At 33.2% G+C, this 20,484-nt stretch overlaps 3 protein-coding genes across 6 annotated transcripts; 2 read left to right on the forward strand and 1 right to left on the reverse strand.

The window, feature by feature from the left end:
• The first annotated feature begins 3,663 nt into the window (after positions 1–3,663).
• Positions 3,664–6,530, forward strand: LOC141707010 (uncharacterized). 4 transcript variants are annotated; one of them, XM_074509963.1, is made up of 4 exons: positions 3,722–3,810; positions 4,916–5,022; positions 5,889–6,101; positions 6,184–6,530. In XM_074509963.1, exons 3-4 carry the CDS (start codon positions 5,907–5,909, stop codon positions 6,325–6,327), a joined length of 339 nt encoding a protein of 112 aa, XP_074366064.1. In that variant the 5' UTR covers positions 3,722–3,810; positions 4,916–5,022; positions 5,889–5,906; the 3' UTR covers positions 6,328–6,530. The 4 variants fall into 4 exon arrangements, with proteins under 4 accessions (XP_074366061.1, XP_074366064.1, XP_074366065.1 ...); XM_074509964.1 differs by having other exon boundaries at positions 3,755–3,810; positions 4,944–5,022; XM_074509960.1 differs by lacking the exon at positions 4,916–5,022 and having other exon boundaries at positions 3,664–3,810.
• A 785-nt stretch (positions 6,531–7,315) lies between these two features.
• Positions 7,316–10,339, reverse strand: LOC141707012 (endoglucanase 11-like). The gene is made up of 5 exons (XM_074509966.1): positions 9,911–10,339; positions 9,601–9,813; positions 9,300–9,500; positions 8,952–9,206; positions 7,316–8,111 (listed from the first exon to the last, which is right to left on the reverse strand). The coding sequence occupies exons 1-5, from the start codon at positions 10,121–10,123 to the stop codon at positions 7,473–7,475; spliced, it is 1,521 nt and encodes a 506-aa protein (XP_074366067.1). The 5' UTR covers positions 10,124–10,339; the 3' UTR covers positions 7,316–7,472.
• A 684-nt stretch (positions 10,340–11,023) lies between these two features.
• LOC141707011 (putative plastidic glucose transporter 1) lies at positions 11,024–17,062 on the forward strand. Its single transcript, XM_074509965.1, has 12 exons — positions 11,024–11,319; positions 11,410–11,536; positions 12,499–12,699; positions 13,180–13,279; positions 13,376–13,488; positions 14,486–14,579; positions 14,641–14,797; positions 14,984–15,130; positions 15,496–15,569; positions 15,795–15,883; positions 15,960–16,074; positions 16,506–17,062. The coding sequence occupies exons 1-12, from the start codon at positions 11,097–11,099 to the stop codon at positions 16,701–16,703; spliced, it is 1,638 nt and encodes a 545-aa protein (XP_074366066.1). The 5' UTR covers positions 11,024–11,096; the 3' UTR covers positions 16,704–17,062.
• Positions 17,063–20,484: the final 3,422 nt, after the last annotated feature.

Genomic DNA, 20,484 nt, shown 5'->3' on the forward strand with positions numbered 1-20,484 from the left:
AATGATTTAATACAATGAAGAACAATTTCATCATTAACCAAAAGATGATCTTCGGTACCTGGAGAGGTAGGCAATATCGGAGAAAATGCATACGGCTTCTTCTATTCAAGTAAACGTCTAGTTTGACGGGTATCAGGTGCAACTCTAGATGATGTCAAACTTTAACCGCTGCCGAATAATGACCATCATAAATTTTTCTCAAACACTGTTTCACGTTATTTTTTTTAGGAGACTCGACTAGCCTGAGACAAGGAGGACATGATGTCTCTTCAAATAAATTGTCAAGTAACTTTAAAGGACCTCCAAACTCACTCCAAGGTGCATGCGCGGTAAGGATGCACTTATGTTGCAAGGCCATTCTATTCCCAGATCGTGGAATGTAGACTTTGAGGGTAAATGCCTGTAGAATAAGAAGACGTATTCAAGAATCACAAGAGGAAGAGTCGATTACAATTGTAGCCAAAACATACTTTAGAGCACTTGAAAAAGCAAAACTACAAGTCGGGGGAATATTTTCTACTGTACGAAATGAGCACTGAAAATTTTTGTCAAGTATTGTGAAATCCAAAACACGAGGATATGTAATAGCTTCAGGGTCTGAAAGATCCAGAATACTGCTGACAATGCATCTAGGTGAAGAAATACCCAAATAGAGAAAGAAATTGAATCATCCAACTCATACGCAGGGGGCAAAAAGGATTGTCCATTAGCATGCTTATAATGCTTGAGAAGTGAATGAATAATCATACGTTCATCACAAAGCCATTGCTCAACTTGACAAAGAGTAACATGAACCGCTCTAAAGATGCCAAGATCTTTACTAATCAGCTCTTCAACAAAAGCAATTTGTGAATCTAACTGAAGGTGATGTGTTATGGAGGTGGGTAATAAAAAAGCATGCGCATGCGTAAGCCCTCTACCTTCAACACCACAATCGAAACAATTATCAAACCCCTTAGAATGACAATGAATATACACCTTACCAATAGTCATCGAAGTAATAACTGAAAACTAAAACCCAAAAAAAAATTTGTTAAGTTTTTTTTATATTTTTCTTTTGCCAAGCTTTTTTTTGTTTTTAAATTTTTCTTGTAAAATAAAAAATTTATAAAAGATAAATTATAAAAAAATCATGGGGTGTCTGCCACTGGACAAAACATCTCCAACAAAATTAAAGTTATAATCAAAACTATTTTTTATATATTTTCTCTCATCTACTTCATTTTTAGCACAATTATTTCAAAAATTACTTCAATGATGGCATGTGATGCCAAATTCATTATTAATTAAACAAAAATATAGAATATAAATATAATACAGAAATTAAAAGAAGACCATCATGATTGGCACTCAAAATGCCAATTTTATTAACTTAACCAAAAACACATAATATAAATATATTATTTAGGGTTTAAAGTATCCCATATCTAATCTTGACACCCATATCTAATCTTTATTATTTAGGGTTTAAAGTATAGTTGTCTCTGTCGATTAGACTGCAAGTGATTTTATCCTATCAAAAAATAAAAAACAATTATTCGTTAGATATTTAAATCAAAATATATAAATAACTAATAGAGAAATTATAAAAATGATTTTTATTAAATTTTATATCATGATTTTTTTATCATCTGAAAAACATTGTAAAAATACGGTTTCCAACTAACTACATTATTTCAAAAAGAACTCCCCCTTTAATATTTATCTGTTGTAAAAATCATTCAAGTACCTTCAAATTTTCGAAAAATATTATTTCGAATTATCCTAAATAATTTGACCATAATGTCAAAAAGAACTCCCCCTTTAATATTTATTTGTTGACAAATGTCAACTCACATTACTATAATACTTCTTCAGAAATTTCTGGAAGTATGTATATATATGTTGGTATGTACCTATCATTATCAACAAGCATTTAGCTCGGGGAACAAATATGAGTTCCTAGTATATGATAGGAATCTTTAAAAGGATTGGAAGGGGTAAACTCTAGTAAACGGGTACTAGAAAGACTACCAAAGATCCCGCATGCGAAGGTACTATATGTGCTCACGAACCTGTGAAGTGCGTGTATACCCAAAATGGGACACATAGCCCGAATGCGGCCAGGGTGATAACCGGGATATAAAAGTGTAGTCCTTCTACTAGTAAAATAGATTTACAGATTTTTTGATATACAACTGATCATCGTATATCGGTGGCTCCAACGAATGTCCTATTCTTCCAATGGGAATTGATATGCAATATTGTAACAAGCCTAGGTGCTGGGTTTACTAAAAAGGTATTCGCAAAATAGTTGAGTCAATAAAAGACGTTGTTTTGAAAAGAGGTGTGTATTTCCAAGAAAGCTACTTTTGAACATACATCATTATAACACGGAATAATATAATTTCTTTAACAGTTTATCATACAGTTGATTATTATGGCGGGGCAATATAGCTCACACTTGCTTTCTTTAAAAATATCACAACACAACAGTTAACCAAGTTGCCTATCCGCAAGCTGACTGTCAGAAAACGCGTTCTGTAGACTGTTTGCAGCATAACCTAAGGTAGGAAGGATGAACTGGTTCAGTTTTTAACTTTTTATAGTTCCAGTATTATATAAGTATGACTTATGTAAGGTATTCATGAACAAACGTTTATTTGGTCGCTGGTCTAATCTCAAATAGATTTTACACTTGCGACATAACTTAAATACTTTTGGGATGTAATAACTATCATTTTGGGAATTTACAACTCTTGTAATGCATTGCCGTTTTCAAGACAATAACCTGTTATTATGTATGAGAGTAAGTGTGGAGTCGTATATGTGTGAGTTAATTATATTATTGTGCAAGATAAATATTGAAACTTGATTCAAGATGGCGCGACTACTTAAATCTTTGGCCCCGAATTTAAAGACGTCACAATATTTATGTATTAGTGAGATTGGATTAAACTTATACCTCTATTTAATCTTTTTTATTTAGGGTTTAAAGTAGCCCGCTTTTAAGTACTTTAATAACAATGATCGGATTGTAAGTGATTTTATCCTTAAAAAGTTAAAAATAATTATTCTTTAAATATTTAAATCAAAATATATGGAAATTATTAAAAAACGATTTTTTTAAAAAAAAATTATATTTTGAAAAACAGTTGTAAAAATACTGTTTCCAACTAACTACATTTTTGTTACAAAACTGCATCTTATAATAAAGAAAATTAAATAAAAAAATTGGATCTAATCTATATATTATAAATTGCTGTATAACCCTTTTCTAAGGTTAGGTATCCATATTTTGGTTCGGATATGATTTTAAACTTTAATTTGACCCAATGCACTATCCATTTTTAGGTTTGCCATGTGTCCTTATTATGACCCATTTTAATTATGGAAACTTTGCAATAAAATTTTAAATATGAATCTGTTACTTAAGGTAAGTTTTTAATACAATTTTGAAGTAAAGTTTAAATTTTAAAGATCCATTTATAGAAATAATCTTATAAAATATATAACATAAAAATAACATATGTAACGAAAGTAGTTTTTAAACAAATTTATCACAATATGTAGATTCAATACACTTATTATATAGATAACTTAATCTTTCATATTATTCAATTTTAATTATAAATTTATTTATTTTATTAAATAATTTTTGAAATCTCCGTGGGCAAAGCACGGGTTATAACTAGTAATTAAAACGTTATCATGGGCGTTCGGGTCGGGTCGAGTCTAGTCGGGTCAATCGCTGTTCCTGGTTTTAGTCCGTCTAAAACCCTGGTTGTCCCCATTTTAACAAGAACCATTTCAGCTTCTACTTCTGCGCAGGTAATTTATTTACTCTCTTTGTACTATTTTCTTATATACATACGTTTACTCTGTTATTCAATCATGTATTTATAGATACATATCGTTTCTTCAATTTCTTGATTTTGCTTTTGTTTTAAAAATCTGATTATTTTTTCGATATGCCTATGTATGTTTGTGTGATTGTGAATGAGAGAAGAAGGTTATGTGAATTTGGATTAATGGGTCATTTTTCCTTTGTTTAACATAGAATTGGCGAATTTTAATTTGGAGGTAATATATGTAGAAAACATTTTGTGGTTTAATGTGTTGATGTGCTGGTTGTATAACTGTACTCGTACATTTTCCAAAGAGTGTGATGCGTTGCTAGTTCTGCTTCACCTGGTTGATGTAATAGTAGTCTTTGTCAAGGGCGGATCCAGAAAGTTTTTTTTAGGAGCACACCTATTAATTTTTGGGTGAAAGACAAATTTAGCCTATTTTTACACAAAATTGACAAAAATAACCAATTTCTGAAAAGTTGGCCAACTTTAGCCGATGGGATACCCAACTGTCAGTGGAGTATCCACTTTATACAAGATACCCAACTGGCAGTGGAGTATCCCATATATGAAATACCCAACTATCAGTGGAGTATCTTATACAAATTGGGATACCCAACTGACAGTGGAGTATTCAATCTGCCAAAATTGGCCACTTTTTTCAGAATGACTATTTTTGTTAATTTTTTTCAAAAATCGGCTATTTTTGTCATTTTTTCTTAATTTTTGGGGATGCACCCTCATTTTATATTCGTTTTTCATGTATCTTAGAAAAATTCTAATGATGAAAAAAACTTAAAATTTGGTTTTGGGGAGTGGGGGACATATGCCCCCCCCGTTCCTTTCTAGATGCGCCCCTGGTCTTTGTGAGTGTTATTGATACAGTAATAAAAAATATAGGTTCCTCTATTTTGTATTAAGGGGAATTTGAGTTCAATAATATTGAACTGCAGAGATCTGTAAATTGTTTTGGGATTTTAGCTTCTGTTTTCTTCGGGAGTATGATGTGTTGTGCTCGAGTGTTATTTTAGGTTTATTCCTTTGACCTTCAAGTTCGAATTTATTTTGCTGACCTTTAAGTCTAGACCTTTAAGTCTAGTCAGGGCTGTACAGGTAATCCGCTTAATTGCACAAATCGCTCGCATCGCTCGCACCGCTCGCAATCAATCGCATCGTTCTTTGCGGATATCCCGTAAGTCTAGTTATCGTGTGACAAATGAGCACCTTTTGGATTTAGCTGGACAATGCTTATATTCTTGATATGGATCTAGATATTATTTACTTGGAAACTTAGTTGCCATCCTATGACTTGGGTAATTAATTAATTTTTGATTGACTTGTGTCGTCATCTATAATCAATCTGTTCGTATTTAAAGTCACCCTGCTCTAGAGTTTTAAAAAGGTAGGAGATCATTTTGAAGGGAATAAAGAGTAAATTTTCAATCCCGAATGTGTTTCCGAGTTTTAAATATTGAAAGATGCAGTAGATGAAGTAAGAGAACCTTATGTTCCATATCTCACTACGAAAGTGAGATAGAGGGTATGAAAGTTTATTAGATTATTTAATTCTGAATTTCGAGTATGACCCGTTTATTCTTCCTATTAATTTTCATTTCCATCCTTATTCCTTTACTTTCTACCTTATATTCTATTCCGTTCCTTTACATTCGTTATCTTTCTTTCATCTGCTTCTGTTCCTAAAAAAACTGGGGAACAAGGTTCACGGAAAGTCGAGGAACAATAAGACAAATGGAAAGCAAGAATGATAAAGAAGTGTGTTGAACCCAACCTCTGCTCTACCCAGGGTAGAAAAAGGGAATTTATTTTATTTTGGTATCTCCCTTAAATGTGCAATTCACCACAACTGGTTAATCCAAAATTATAATTTATTTTTAAAAAGTTAATGTAGTCAATTTATATAAGGCATAGCGAATCCGGAAAGTAGAAATGTGCACAATAGTTTATTTGATACTTCGATATCTCTATTATTTTTTGTCAGTGCTGTAATTTGTTTTTCACCTTATACATTCGTCTTAGACGTTTCCTTGACATTTTTAGGTCAAAGAAAACAACAACATGCTGAATGCTTTTAAGGCTTATAAAACTTGTGTCCCAATTGCATGGAGTCCGAACCTATACATTACTTTGGTCAGGGGAATACCAGGAACCAGGAGGTTGCATAGACGTACCTTAGAAGCATTACGCTTACGGAAATGCAATCGCACCGTCATGCGATGGAACACTCCTACTGTCAGAGGAATGCTTCAACAGGTTTGTTTGTTAATAAAAGCACAGTGCAGACAATAAGTTCTCTGAACACTTCATAAGTTTGTATCCTTTTTTGTCCACTTAGGTTAAAAGATTGGTTGTGATCGAGACAGAAGAAATGTACAAAGCTCGCAAACAAAAGATTGCTGACCATCAGGCTATACGACCACCACTGGTTGTAAACCATTTCCCTACCCCTGCAAGTAGTTCTTCCCAGCAATCCGTGTAGCCTTATAAAGTAAGCATCCAAAGAAAGTTCTTGTATTGCTTGGGTGCTGTCTTTTGTCCCAAAAACTTTTTTCATCACTTCTTGTTTAAGACACATTGTTGTAGTGATTTTGAAAGCCCTGCCTTTTATCCCATTTTTGCACTTTCTTAGACAAGTGAGTGTGATTGTTTGGAATAGTTAATAAATTCAACATCTTAAGTGCTTCTTTGCTTAAAATTTTGGTTTGGGTAGATGGAGGAAAAAGTAGCATATATGTTAATCTTTCATCATTCCATTCACTAGAAAATGTGACAAATCTTCATACTTATGTGTTTTTGTCCCTTCTAATTGTCTTGAAAGACGGTTTCCTTGCACGGCATTGACTCCCTATCAACAAGGTAAGTTTGACTATTAAACCTCCTATAATTGTTCTGGCTATGAGTATCGTGAAAATTTGCTAAATTATGCTCATTCAGTTAATGGCCTGAGAGGGGAGAGGAAAAATCATGTTCATCCAAGCCAAGAACACTACAGTTTTGATTATAATTGAAGGTATTAAGTTACAAACTGTCCCAAAAACTTATGATAATAGTATAGGGGTCTGATTGATTTTTATATTGTTAATACTTAATACTTTCCCTCTGTTCCCACATTTGAAAGCCCAATTTTCTGGGATTAAGGAGTGTTCACTACTAGCTCATCTTTTGGAAGTAATATAAACCTTAGACTTAGAGTTTAAAACTAAGCATATTGGGGTAGAAGGATTTAAACTTAAGATCTCTTTTAAACTTATTTATGATACAATCTTAATTTACCTGCTCTTCCAAAACCATAAGGGTTTAATAACAAAGGGGTTTTTCCTAAATTGTCCCAATAGTATTTGCGCCAGGCACTATCTAGCAAAAAGCCACAATATTACCATTCTCATTGTAGTAAATCCTACACGCACCCTTCATCTTATATTTATCCTGCATTGTCCAGTACTGTTGCAGCTAACAGATATAGGAGGTTGAAGAAATGGAACATTGTATATGTAAAGCATTGTATTATGCTTTAATATCATATGGTATTACAAATATGCAAAATTGATGATACAAGAGGCGAAGCTGGTAAAATTTGCACCCTCACATTAGAACATCCTGCTACATCCTGCATCTATAAACTAACTAATAAGAACCAATCAGGTGCAAACCATCCAACTGATTCAACTTTGCAAGAACTCCAACCAGTGGGGCTGTGTTATATGTACATGCCTCGGTTTGCACATAATTTCCTCTATCATCAAGGAACTCATCGTCTTGGTCAGGGCCTCCCACCAGAGCTCCAATTAAAATGTTGGGATTTGGTTCATTGTGGCCATACCATTCGTCGTATCCCTGAGTGCACCCAATGAACCCTTTTCTTTCTCTGTATGAAACAATCGATGCACCCCTGTGGTGCACTTTGGTTGGATATTTCAAACCATATCCCACCAAGTAACTAATTGTTTTGGGATTCAAGCCTAATATATAATCTACTTGAGATTTGGCTAGGGCGAAGAGCTCCTCTGGTGCGGCATTTCCTCTTGGGCAACTCAGGTTTTGGTTTGAATTTGCCAGAAAATCTGAGTAAACTGTTAGTAGAAATGACGCAGATGATACATATTGCATGTTGTTCCACTGACGTGTGAACAATAGGCCGCCATTGGTCCGGGCGATGTTGGTTCCATTGTTTTTGTTTAGGCATGAACAGATGTAGAACTCAGCTTTAGATCTGTACTCTTCTAGTATGCCTTTGTGTTCTTTGTGCTTTGCTTCAGAAAGTAGCTGCAGAAACAAATAGTGTTAGGCATGGAAAAAATGCAATTATAGGACTATAAACACGATGAACGAGCAAGAAGAAAACTATTTTAATTAGGAGCTTATACTGATTTAAAGGCGTTGTAATCTATCCAAGTTTGGTACTGTCCTATTCGAACCTTAAGAAAATAACTCCGCGTTACATAATATTGTTTTGATTCGTTAAGAAAGTACTTATAAGCAAATGCAAATCTGTGAATTCTTGGTTTAATTTGATGTTTATGTTTCACGAGTAACTAGCGAATTAGTTGAGAGCTTAAATGGTTGTCTTGTCTCTCAAACTAAGCAATTTAGATCCACGAAACAGGGCTCATAAACTGGGACGTACAAAGTCGACAAAAGACACATGAACGTCAGAACACAGCTGAAACACCACAAACTATATCACACGTATAGTTTCACTTGAATCGTGTACAATAAATGAGCCTTTTTCGCCTCTCATTTTTCTCATACTCTTGCATTTTTCACCACTTTAAAGCACAGCCATGTAATATGCATACCTCAACAGTTCCAGCACATGCTTTTGTGCGTTCCCCTACCCTAAATATTCTATCAACTATTGCAAGTCAAAAAAGTAATTCAAAATTTCCAATTTCCCTCGATTAGAACCAAGAAATTTCAAAACAGATTCAGACAAACAGACAAGTAAGAAAGTAAACACTAAATGTTGAAAATGAAACTTGTTTGTCACCAAAGGGGCAATACTCTAGCGGTATCATCCTCTCTCCCTTTACTAGGCGGTAGAAGGTCGTAAATGTGCGAGTTAACTATTATAGAAAAAAATATGAAGGTTTGTTGTTATGTTACCTTAGAAGCAATGATTTGAATGCCAGCATATTTAACATCCCAGCTAAATTCAGTAATAGCCCATCCAGTGCCACCAAATATATGAGCCTTGTTAATGACATAATTTATGTACTCCTCTCTGTCGGTGGCTTTGTATAACCATATTGCTCCCCATAATAACTCATCCATGTACCCACTCACTGATGCATAGTAACTCTTCACTACTCCCACACTCCTGTCATAATTTCCTCTGTACTTGTCTCCAAATTCAAAAACCTAACAAAGAATAAAATCAACCGTTCAATACTACATTCTTATAAGTTTAATGTGGGATTGAATGGTCTCATTAGTTTGTTTTATTTAGTTAACCTGTTGAGCATGGTGCAGTAGTATGTGAGAATAATGTGGGTTAGTCTCCCTGAACACAATGGAGGCTGCTGCCAATGCTGCAGCTGTCTCGCCTGCCAGATCCGATCCTGGATTGTTTACGTCTATCTTGTAGGCCTGTCGTGATGTTGTCATGTCCTCCGGTCTCTGCCAGCAGTAGTGATCCGTGTCTCCATCACCTACCTGCACATAAATAAAGATATTGTCACATTAGCATTTAGGCCAGAGAATCATAACAGTAGCTAGAATCGCGTTTCAGCTAATAAGTTATAGCAATTCCTACCTCTGCCCATAGCACATTAGGATTAGTGTGAGCTTTAATGAAGTAATCAGTTCCCCACTTGATAGCCTCCAAAGCGTGCTCCAATTCTCCAGCACTAGCCATCTCTTTGCCGTATTCAATGACACCCCATGACAACATTGTGACCGTAAATGCCATAGGTAACCCGAATTTTACGTGGTCACCAGCATCATAGTACCCTCCAACTAAATCAGCCTGCACAAACATCCGACATTAAAACAAACTCTGAACAAAAAAAATGCATTTTTTTACATAATATTATCTCTTGAGCAAATGAGATTATGAACTTTACTCCTTGTTCTAAGCCATCAGTTAGACCGGAATGGTCACGCCAGGGAACTCTTTGGTTGTAAGGCAAACGACCAGAGCGTTGCGCCTCAAAGTACAGAAGAGACTTGGTGAGAGCTTCTCCGTAATCAAAAGCACCAGCATTGGAGAAAACGAAGAACAGGGGAAGTACATAAAAGCAATGCAGGAGTTTCTTCTGCTTACATTTATTCTCCATTACTAGAATTCACTTATTTTACTTTGAAAGAAGGGTGAGGAGTGGAGGTACTAGAGAAAAATAAATGTAGTTGTGTTCCATATTAGTTAGTTTATATAAAGAGAGTGAGGTGTGTTGCAATGCAAACTATATCAATTAGCCAATTGTATTGTGTTATTGAGTAGACATTGGCTTACTCCCTTGCCACCAATTCCTAACCAAAATTTAGGAGCCAAATAACTAACCCATCTACTTGTAAGTTGTAAGTTAGGCGTAGGAGCTGGCCACTGAACCACTTTAAAGTTTAAACTGTCTCTTTTGATGTTTACACATATGTTTTAAATTAAAATTACAATTGTATGTTTTGGTTTTCATCTTTCTCATAACATTACTGCCATGAACAATTTCATGTAAAATATATCATTAAATATATAAATATATACATAATAGTTATCAATTATTTTTATAATTTTCAAGTACATAAATTACTCAATATACATAATTCAACTCTAAAAAATGCATAATTACACAAAAAATGTAGCAGTGCAAAAATGAATTATTTTTACATATTTTGAGTAAACAAAATGCATAATTAATATTTTAAATATACAAAATACATAAGTGATAGTGTTTACCTACACAAAATGCAATTTACTTAAAAACAAAATGGTTAATATAATGTGAATTTTTTTTTAATCAAATTTGTCATATATAGATTTGGTGCAAATATCAACCATCAAGAAAATTTATTTTGTACCAATTTTTATATTTTTTGCATTCCTGGGCTCCTCGTAGGAAAACTGGGCCGGGCCAATACAACTTCATTCAGTATTTTAATTATTATGAATTTACAATGATATTCTTAGCCCATGGGCCCAGTGAGAGGGAGAGCTCCCCAAGATAAGACTCTCCCATGTACGATGATGTAAGAGTATCAATCTCCCCATCTGAAAGTACAATTACTGGACCCCACTAATAATTTGTACTCTCTCCGATGAAATTAACGGTCGTTTTGAACCCGCCGGCGATCACTACTAAATATAACCATATCAATAGCAATAGCAGCAAGTACAGCACCTTACTTCATATTAACACAACATCAAGAACCATTTATCCACCATTTTATTTTCTATGTTCTTCTTCTACAAAACTCACAATTTGTGCTGCTAAAAAGAAGCACCAGCAGCATGTTTCAGAAGCCATCACAGAGAAACTAGGTCATGTTCCCCTTCTATATCCATATTTATATTTGTTTTTTGTGTGTGTGAACATTTATTAATATGTTGATGATATAATTGTATTAGCAGATGCTGAGAACAAATATTTACAAGACAAGAAAGCTGGTGAAGAAATTGATGAATTGGGATGGCTGCCTTGTTTTCCTCATGTCTTGACTGCTTCCATGTCCAATTTCCTCTTCGGTTATCACATTGGGTAAATTTACCTCCCTATCTTGTTCACATTGTGTATGTCTGTGTGTGTTATTACGGTAGAATCTCGATAAATAAATATTTGATAAATGAATATTCTCGTCAAATGACATTTTTTTTTCCTGTCACAACACACCTAAGTCTCGGGTACGGGTATGAGTGCGGATCCAAGTGCCAAACTCTTAGTTTTTAAAAAATTAGGATTCGTGGATATGAATCCAAAATCGGACACGGGTGTGGGGATTCGGCATATAACATTCTCATAAGTGAAATTATACCTACTTTTTATACATTAAATTTGTAAATTCGTGTCTTCTACCACATAAAGTAAACATATACATAATTGTTTATCGGTTAATGTCATATATATAAAGTAAATCAAAAGGATAGCATGAAAATAGTAATCTATAGCCATCGCTCCCTAGAAATAAGAGAATTAAGTTGTTGTGAGACCCTTTAAATAATTTTGAACTAGATTTCTCAAGGTCAAAGTGTCCGGTTTTCATATGAAGGATCCGACTCATATCCCATACCCACATCGGACACGGGTATGAGGGCAAAATTGCAGAGTGCGGGTAACTTAGCAAACACACAGAGATAGTGTACTTTCGACCTTCATAAATGAATGAAATTTTCTGGTAACAAGGGTGTTCATTTATTGGGGTTTAACTGAAGTATTTAACCGGATCTGGTATACATTTACGCAAGTCATCAAGTTCAAAGATTTTTTGGTATATGCTGATGCAAATTGCAAGCTCATGTTACATTACTGTGCATCTATTCTAAATCGTACCGTTTTTTAGCTTCGATTATAAGGCTTCTGGATTTATTTGTTATTATTAAAAAGGTCTTAACTAAGTACCTTGGCCTGATATTAACATTTAACACTAACTTGGAATCGAGTCATATCCTAGTTGTATTTCTATTTGGTTGGAGGTATTCAATTCTATGGTTCGCTTAATGCAGAGTGATGAATGGTCCTATTGTAACTATTGCACAAGAGCTTGGTTTTGAGGGAAATACAATTCTCGAAGGACTTGTTGTGAGCATATTTATAGCCGGTGCATTTTTGGGAGGCATAACTTCTAGTTCCTTGGTTGATAAACTTGGTTGTCGGCGTACCCTTCAGCTTGCCACTATACCTCTTATTATTGGTGCCATTTTGAGGTAAATCAGGCATATATCAATGGTATATAATCATTCCTAAGAAAAGTACACATGCTGGTTTATGGTATCACATTGTTGCAATTCGCTGCTGTCTACTTGTAAATTTGTAATCTCTGTTTATTTCTTATCACATAGCTCTGAAGTTTACAGCCTGATATATCAGCTATTTCCCCTCTGTTGCACTTTTAAGCAACCAAAGTTAATTGCTCTTTAATTTCGTCCAACAAAATAGATGTTTATACACTTATTACAACATGGGCATATCTTCATATTTGATTATAAACCATGATCTAACTTTTTCCTAGCCTATTACTATCTTTATTTGTATTGATCAAAAATTATTGAATTAACATCATTGCATACTCTCACATTATAGGTATACCATGTCTTCTGTTACTCTCATGCTTCCTTAATCTGTATGATTTTTCTTTGATACTCTTGGCGAGACCATATGATTGTGGGGCCTCCCATTTGAAACAGTGCGCAGTCCCAAGGTTTAAATGAGTTATTGTTTGGACGATTCCTCGTTGGACTTGGTATCGGAGTAAATACTGTTCTAGTTGCGATATACATTTCAGAGGTAACCAGGCTATGCTACACACTTTGTATTAGAATTGTAGTTCTAAAATTTTGTGGTCTTCTAAACATATATATACTTCAAAATCTTGATTCTTAGGTGTCTCCGACAAAATATAGGGGATCCCTTGGGTCCTTGTGCCAGATCGGCACATGCACTGGAATCATTGTATCACTCTTTTTTGGAACTTTATCAGATTATGATCCCAATTGGTAAGGCTTCAACTTCTTTTTTTTCCACTTTGCTTGTGATATGAAATTTATTGTTGCCTGTATTCTCTATCTAGAAACTACAACCACTATACTTATATCCTGTCTGTATATGTTTTCACTGATCTATACTTCATTTGAAGTTTCAATTTAGCCAGTAGTTGTGACAAACTGATGCAAATTCCTTTTTAGTTTTTACTCTTGATTTGGAATCTGTTATAACTATCACAAATATGAGTAATCTCGTACGTGTCTCACAATTCAGATGAATTTTGCATTTCTGTAAGGATGTAAAGATCTGTTAAATTATTGATACACACCGACACACACACACACAAAATATATACGCCGGCACACAATATATAGGGAGTCGGTTAGTAACACACAGAAGATAGGAAAATTTTAGCAGCCAACCGGCCCAACCCATCCTCAGTCATATTTAGGTTTGCAACGCTTAAAAATGTAGCAAGATGAAGGTGGTGTGCTTCTGATTGCTGAATAGAGAAGGGAAATAAATAGAAAAGTGGCGAATGCTAGAAAAATGAAGTAAACACAAAACTACTAAGTCTTCAAGTTTTAGGTCTATGGATGAAGTTTGGGATTTAGGTTTAAGTTTGAGGATATGTATAGGCCTGTATATCAGAAGCATGTGAAAGGAGTCTTTGGGTTGAGCAATATTTCATGTGTGCACGCTTTTGCACAGTTGAAGGACACAGGACTTCATATAGATGGGCAAAAAATTTTTTGTGCATGCTTACCTTATATCTGTGGTTATCTATGCTAGAAAAATTCTAAGTAAGAATAGAAGTGTTATGATAAGTTGATAACTACTCTCTTTGCATTATGTTAACCTGCATAGATACTCTTATTTTTACTTCTAATTCAATATTGTCAGTGTTAAACTTTAACTTAATAGCTTAATTACAATACTCTATAAGTAATATATGTTGTTTGACAAACATTTATTCTATGTGAATTCTCAGTGCATTTAGATCTTCAGGTGGAGGACGATACTCTACATCTCAAGTCTCCCTGGTTTTGCATTAGCAATTGGGATGCAGTTTTCTGTAGAAAGCCCCCGCTGGTTGTGTAAAGTACGACAACCTTAGACTTTTTAAACTCTACTTTCTTGCTTGTATTAGAATTTTACTGTAGGCAGGACGACTTGATGATGCACGACGAGTTATTAGAAACCTCTGGGGATTATCTAAAGTCGAAAAGGCCATGGAAGAATTTCAGTCAGTCATGAAGACAGATGGTGGTGATCTGCAAAGCAGATGGTCTGAACTCCTAGAAGAGCCAAACTCGAAAGGTTGGACCACTGTGGTTTTTTTATGAAGCATAAATAATCTTTACCTTTTGTATCTTCTTGTATTATTATTGTTGCCAGTACTATTTATTTACACACACGTTTGTTGAAATCTTTCGAAGAGATAGTTTGGCTACATCTCTTTTTGTAATATCTATGCTAACTTGCTGCATATTTCATATATTGCAGTTGCATTCATTGGAGGTGCTCTTTTCTCACTTCAGCAGTTCGCTGGCATAAATGGAGTTCTTTATTTTTCATCTTTGACTTTTCATGATGTTGGAATTACAAGCAGTGCTTTAGCAAGTCTGTGTGTTGGAGTGACCAACTTCGCAGGTTTACAATCTACTACTCCTTGTTATTAGAGATGCCTTGAAAATCGATGAATTTTAGTAGATTTTAAGGATAATTTTGATCTATGAGTAAGATCCTCGACTTGAGATTAGCAGATGTGTAGATAGTTCTGTAGCGACAAAACTCTATCCACTTATAGTAAGTTATGACAAGGAAGTCCATGATATATATCTATCAACTCCGTATCTATATAATTTAGCAAAATGAAAAAAATAATCAGTATCTTTATATCAAAACAGACAAAAGGAAAAAAAAAGAATCTGTTAAAATGGGGTAGAAAATGCTTATATAAAATCTAGCTTCTTCGATTTTGACATACTCATCACAAATGACTGGCTTTGTTGTAGGAGCACTTGGCGCTTTATACTTAATTGACAGACAAGGGAGGCAGAGGCTCCTAATAGGAAGTTACTTGGGAATGGTATGTGACAATGAGAAATTTATTTACAAGAGATTGAGATGCATCATTAATTTAAATATATAATTTTGGTATTACACTGCAAGAAAGTGGGTAAGTTGGAGCTTGTTTATTTTAAGACTCATTTTGTTCTTTAGGATTCAATGCGTAAAGTTCTCGCTGCGGGAGAAAAGATCCTGAACTTTGTTGTCTGATATTAACTTAACCATTGAACCGGTCTTTATGCAGGCAGTATCAATGTTTCTCGTGGTCTATGCAATTAGCATTCCAATGGACGAGGTGCTGAGTCACAACTTATCAATACTGGGAACACTGATGTAAACTTTCTCCATTCTCCAAAGTCATGGTTTATAATATCATATTGCCATTATATCATTCATTTTCCTTGTTTAGGTACATATTCACCTTTGCCATTGGAGCTGGTCCAGCAACTGGTCTTATTATACCAGAGCTTAGCAGTAGCAGAACGCGTGGGAAGATCATGAGCTTCAGTTTCTCAGTTCACTGGGTATGCCTCATTTTTCTGCAAGTCAATTTGATAGACAGAATCACTGCAAGAAGTATGAACTATCCATTGTGATATATAATACTTGAGCAATCAATTTTGTATTGAGGGGGCCTGTTGGATGTGTTTGCTGACAATAATTAGTTTAACTATTCAAGTATGTAAATTAGAGATTTAAAGTATTATTCTGTCACTGTCTAGCATTTTTGTTCCTTCCATAATGAATAAACAAATAGTAATCCACACCTGCTAGTATTACTAAGCGGGATTGAGAAATGCAACAAATGGGTTAGTAGGTGGTGTCTTGTGCATCACAGGTCTAATAAGCTTATACACAAACATATTGCGTGATAGTATATGTTGTTAAAGCTCTTATGGCATCTACCTCTTTGGTACATAATTGTAAGTTTGCTTTCTTTGTCTTGAAAATGCAGGTCTGTAACTTTCTCGTTGGTCTCTTTTTTCTTGAGTTGGTGAAAAAATTTGGCGTTGCCTCAGTTTATGCAAGCTTTGGCAGTGTCTCGTTGTTGGCAGCAGCGTTCTCTTGTAAATATGTTGTTGAAACTAAAGGGCGATCTCTTGAGGAAATTGAGATGTCGCTGAATCTAAATTTCCCACCAAAAGGAAAGTGAGCAATTCAAGTTTTGCTGTGATGACATTCACACCTAAAATCACCCACATTTGATCATTAATTAGATACCTATTCTAGTTTTGATGTGATGGCATCTGGAATGAAATGAACTTGCATTTGAAAATGTAACGTATTCGATTAGATGCCTGTTGAGTAATTCATGATTTTGTAGTCCAGATTGAGTCAGGCCAGTGTATACAAGTTAAGAAGTTGCAAGTTCAATTGTTTAGGGACTAACAATTTTAAAGGCATTTTTAGAATTTTTAGAATAATATGTTCTTCCTGTAAATGCATATTGCAAAAATTGTGTATCCAGTTTATGCAAAGGAAAAATACCCCATGTGTTATACCTGTTGAAAATGAATCAGGCAATACTATTTTTTTTCGCTACTTATTGTAACCAAAAATATTTAGATAATTATCAAATATATCACTTATTCCACTCCATCACTGAATTTTTTTTGATATCTATTGAGTCACAAATGTTCTCATGTTCTAATCTTACCAACAACATACATTTAAATTATTATTTATAAATAAAATATCATCAATCATATACTATTTATACTATTTGAATTTAACTTGAAATTATATACAATGAAACTATAATTATATAACCATTATTTAGTATTTAATTATATATATAAAATTTTAATAAAAATATATAAAATAGAAATAAAAATATATAAACATTAACTACGACCCGTGCATCTGTAAGCTAATTTTATTAATATTAGACTACAACCTTTTTTTTCATTTACCTGAAAGATAAGCTACCCGCAAGTGTTGACTCGGTTGATTAAATAGGTGATAACTATCCTCGAATCCCAAATCTCACGGGAGGGGAATTTATGCCTGCTGAGTCAGAACCTAACACTTAAATGCGGTTTAACTTGACCCGTAGAATTTACCCAGTACGCACCCAAAGGGTAGCGATTACGGGTTACCTACGATAAAAAGGAAGAAGATAAAGTTGTATTTAGTTGCAAAATCTTATTTTTAAAATTTATTATAAAAACATAATTTGCAAGTGATAAAAAATTATATTTTTTAAAAAACCTCAATTTTAAATAAATACTCTCTCCGTTTTATTGGATTCTTTACATTGAGAATAGGAGATCGGCGAGCATTTTAAGCCTCCCATAAAACATGGTTCCGTGAATAATTTTAATTTTCTTGCAAATTAAAATATAATATTTAAACTTTTATATACAAAAAATTCTATAAATAAATTATAAAACTATATCTTATAATCTATACTATACTATATTATAATAGACGAAACATTAAAAGTTTGGTAGTCGGTCGGTCGGTACTTACTGAAATTACTTAAATACCCTTATTTAACTATTCTAATTCTAATTATTGGGTCAGTCAATTATAATTCTAATTGATATTAAAGTCAATTTCCTCTATCGTTTTACCAATTTCAATTATTTTATATCGAACTATGTATCATTATAATTTATATTAAATTTATATTTTAATTCATATCGAGTTTAATATTATTCTAATTTGTTACTACGGGATAAATTAAATTTAAGCAAACTAAATATAATTATTAATATTTAGTTGATATATCATGTGAATCGGGCTAAGATAAAATAATAATAATATCCATCCTCCTAAAAAATTTATATTAATGAACTTGGATAAACAAAATAATATATTTTATTTATACAGGATAAAAAATACATTATATAATTGATTCAGACCAAAACAAAACTAAAATAAAAATACAATTATACCAACAAAAATAAAATCACATATAATAATTATTTAGTCTAAAATAAAATTATCTTATTGATTTGTATTTAAAAAGTAAAATAAAATTAAACTTAAAATAATTAGTTTGATTTGGTCGGTGTTTTGGGCATCAGGCTAAAATAAAATAATGTAAGCACTGATCCGAGATAAATCAAATTAATATTAGACTAGATTTAATTCGTATCCTATTGATACGAACTAAAAAATCAAATTTTAATTAAAACATAAATATTTTTTTAATATACACTTAACATTATCAATAAAACTCTATTGTTCAATTAATAATATTGTCTTTTTCATATATATCTTTTATAGAATTATAATTAATCGATTAAGTAATCACCATGCTAAAATAATATTTTTAAGGTCCGAACATTATGGAGATATTATATTTTAACCTCAATAAAAACTAATTTCGTTATAATAACATTTTCTCATGATCAATGCTATCACTTTAAATAAGTTTAAATATTCTAAAAAATCTACTAATATAATTATTATGAAATCATTTCATTTAAAATCTTGAACCAAATTAAGAATTGAATTCAATTTTTTTTAAAAAAATTATATAATATTAAAAAATATCTGTGTGATCAGGTGAAAGTCCTTTTTACTCATATTTGGACCCGACCATACTGAAATACTCAGAGGCGGGGAACATAGCCCTAAATGCCCACGGGATAAGCCTTAATTAACGGCGTATCGTCCTTTCACGCCAAGAGAGACACCAACGTAGGACTCCAAGTGTATCAGTTTGCAAAGATGCGCCTTTTCCTGGACAACCAGCTGGTACGCCTATAAGCACAAGTATCGGTCTGATGCACCAGTATGTAAGTAGTGTCTCGTTGACACGTCAGAGTAAAAGAAGACCCTGCAAATACTAAATAGAGATACACTATTTGTATAGATACGCCAGCATAAGGTGCAAAAAGAGCGAAATACGCCTATTACTCAAGTGTTTTGGTGGGATACGCTGCAAACTGAAGAGATCCACCAGATACGTCAAGATAGAAAAGAAAAAGTTGGCACATAAGAACTTCCTTGAATACGCCAATTTTCGTAGTGTGACACCTGATACGGCTCAGCCTGGATATTTCTCTGTTTGATAGCACTTGATTATAATTTGATATACATAATTACTCTACTATAATAACCGGAATGAGTTATAATTTATAATTTGATTGACCCATCATTTTGGTTATCCCTTTACATCACGACCGTTAGATCTTCTTCATCAAATAATCAGAGCCGTTAGATCCACATACTAAAATAATACCTCCACAAGTTCTTAGATTCGAATTCGTCAACAACAAATATTTATATTATTATTTATAAAAATACATATAAGTTCTCAGATTCGAATTCCGTTAACAACAAACATGTATATTATTTATAAAGATACATATAAGTTTTCGGATTCGAATCTCACTCACAACAACAAACATTTACATTATTATTTATGAATAAGATCTCATCAATCATATATTCCCTCCGACTCAATTTATCTGTCTTGTTTGACTTTTGATGGTTAAATTGACTCAACTTTGACCGTAAATAAAAATTTATTTTTTCATTATTTTGAAAAACTGAAAAATACATATTAAAGTAGATTAAAATACTTTCTAATGATATAATTTTTATAAATATTTTTGATAACGTACTATGTGAAATTTTTGGTCAAACTTCGGTCAATTTTACTGCAAAAAATCAAACAAGACAGATAAATTGAGACGGAGAGAATAGTATTTATACTATTTGAACCTAATTTAAAATTATAATTATATAATCATTATTTAATATTTGATTATTTATATAGAATTTTGATAAAATTATATGAAATAAAACTAAAAATATATAGGCGTAAGGTATTATGGGGTAAGGAGTGAATCGATGAGATGATACTTCAATATTTGGTACAAAAGAGATAGATACGTCTGTTGCAGCTAGTGAGTCATTTTGAGTCTTTGACTTGCTATGTAGGCTTGTAATCTCAATGACATTTGTAAAAAACAAAA

The sequence above is a fragment of the Apium graveolens genome, chromosome 2 (assembly GCF_009905375.1).
Source record: "Apium graveolens cultivar Ventura chromosome 2, ASM990537v1, whole genome shotgun sequence".
Taxonomy (NCBI): domain Eukaryota; kingdom Viridiplantae; phylum Streptophyta; class Magnoliopsida; order Apiales; family Apiaceae; genus Apium; species Apium graveolens.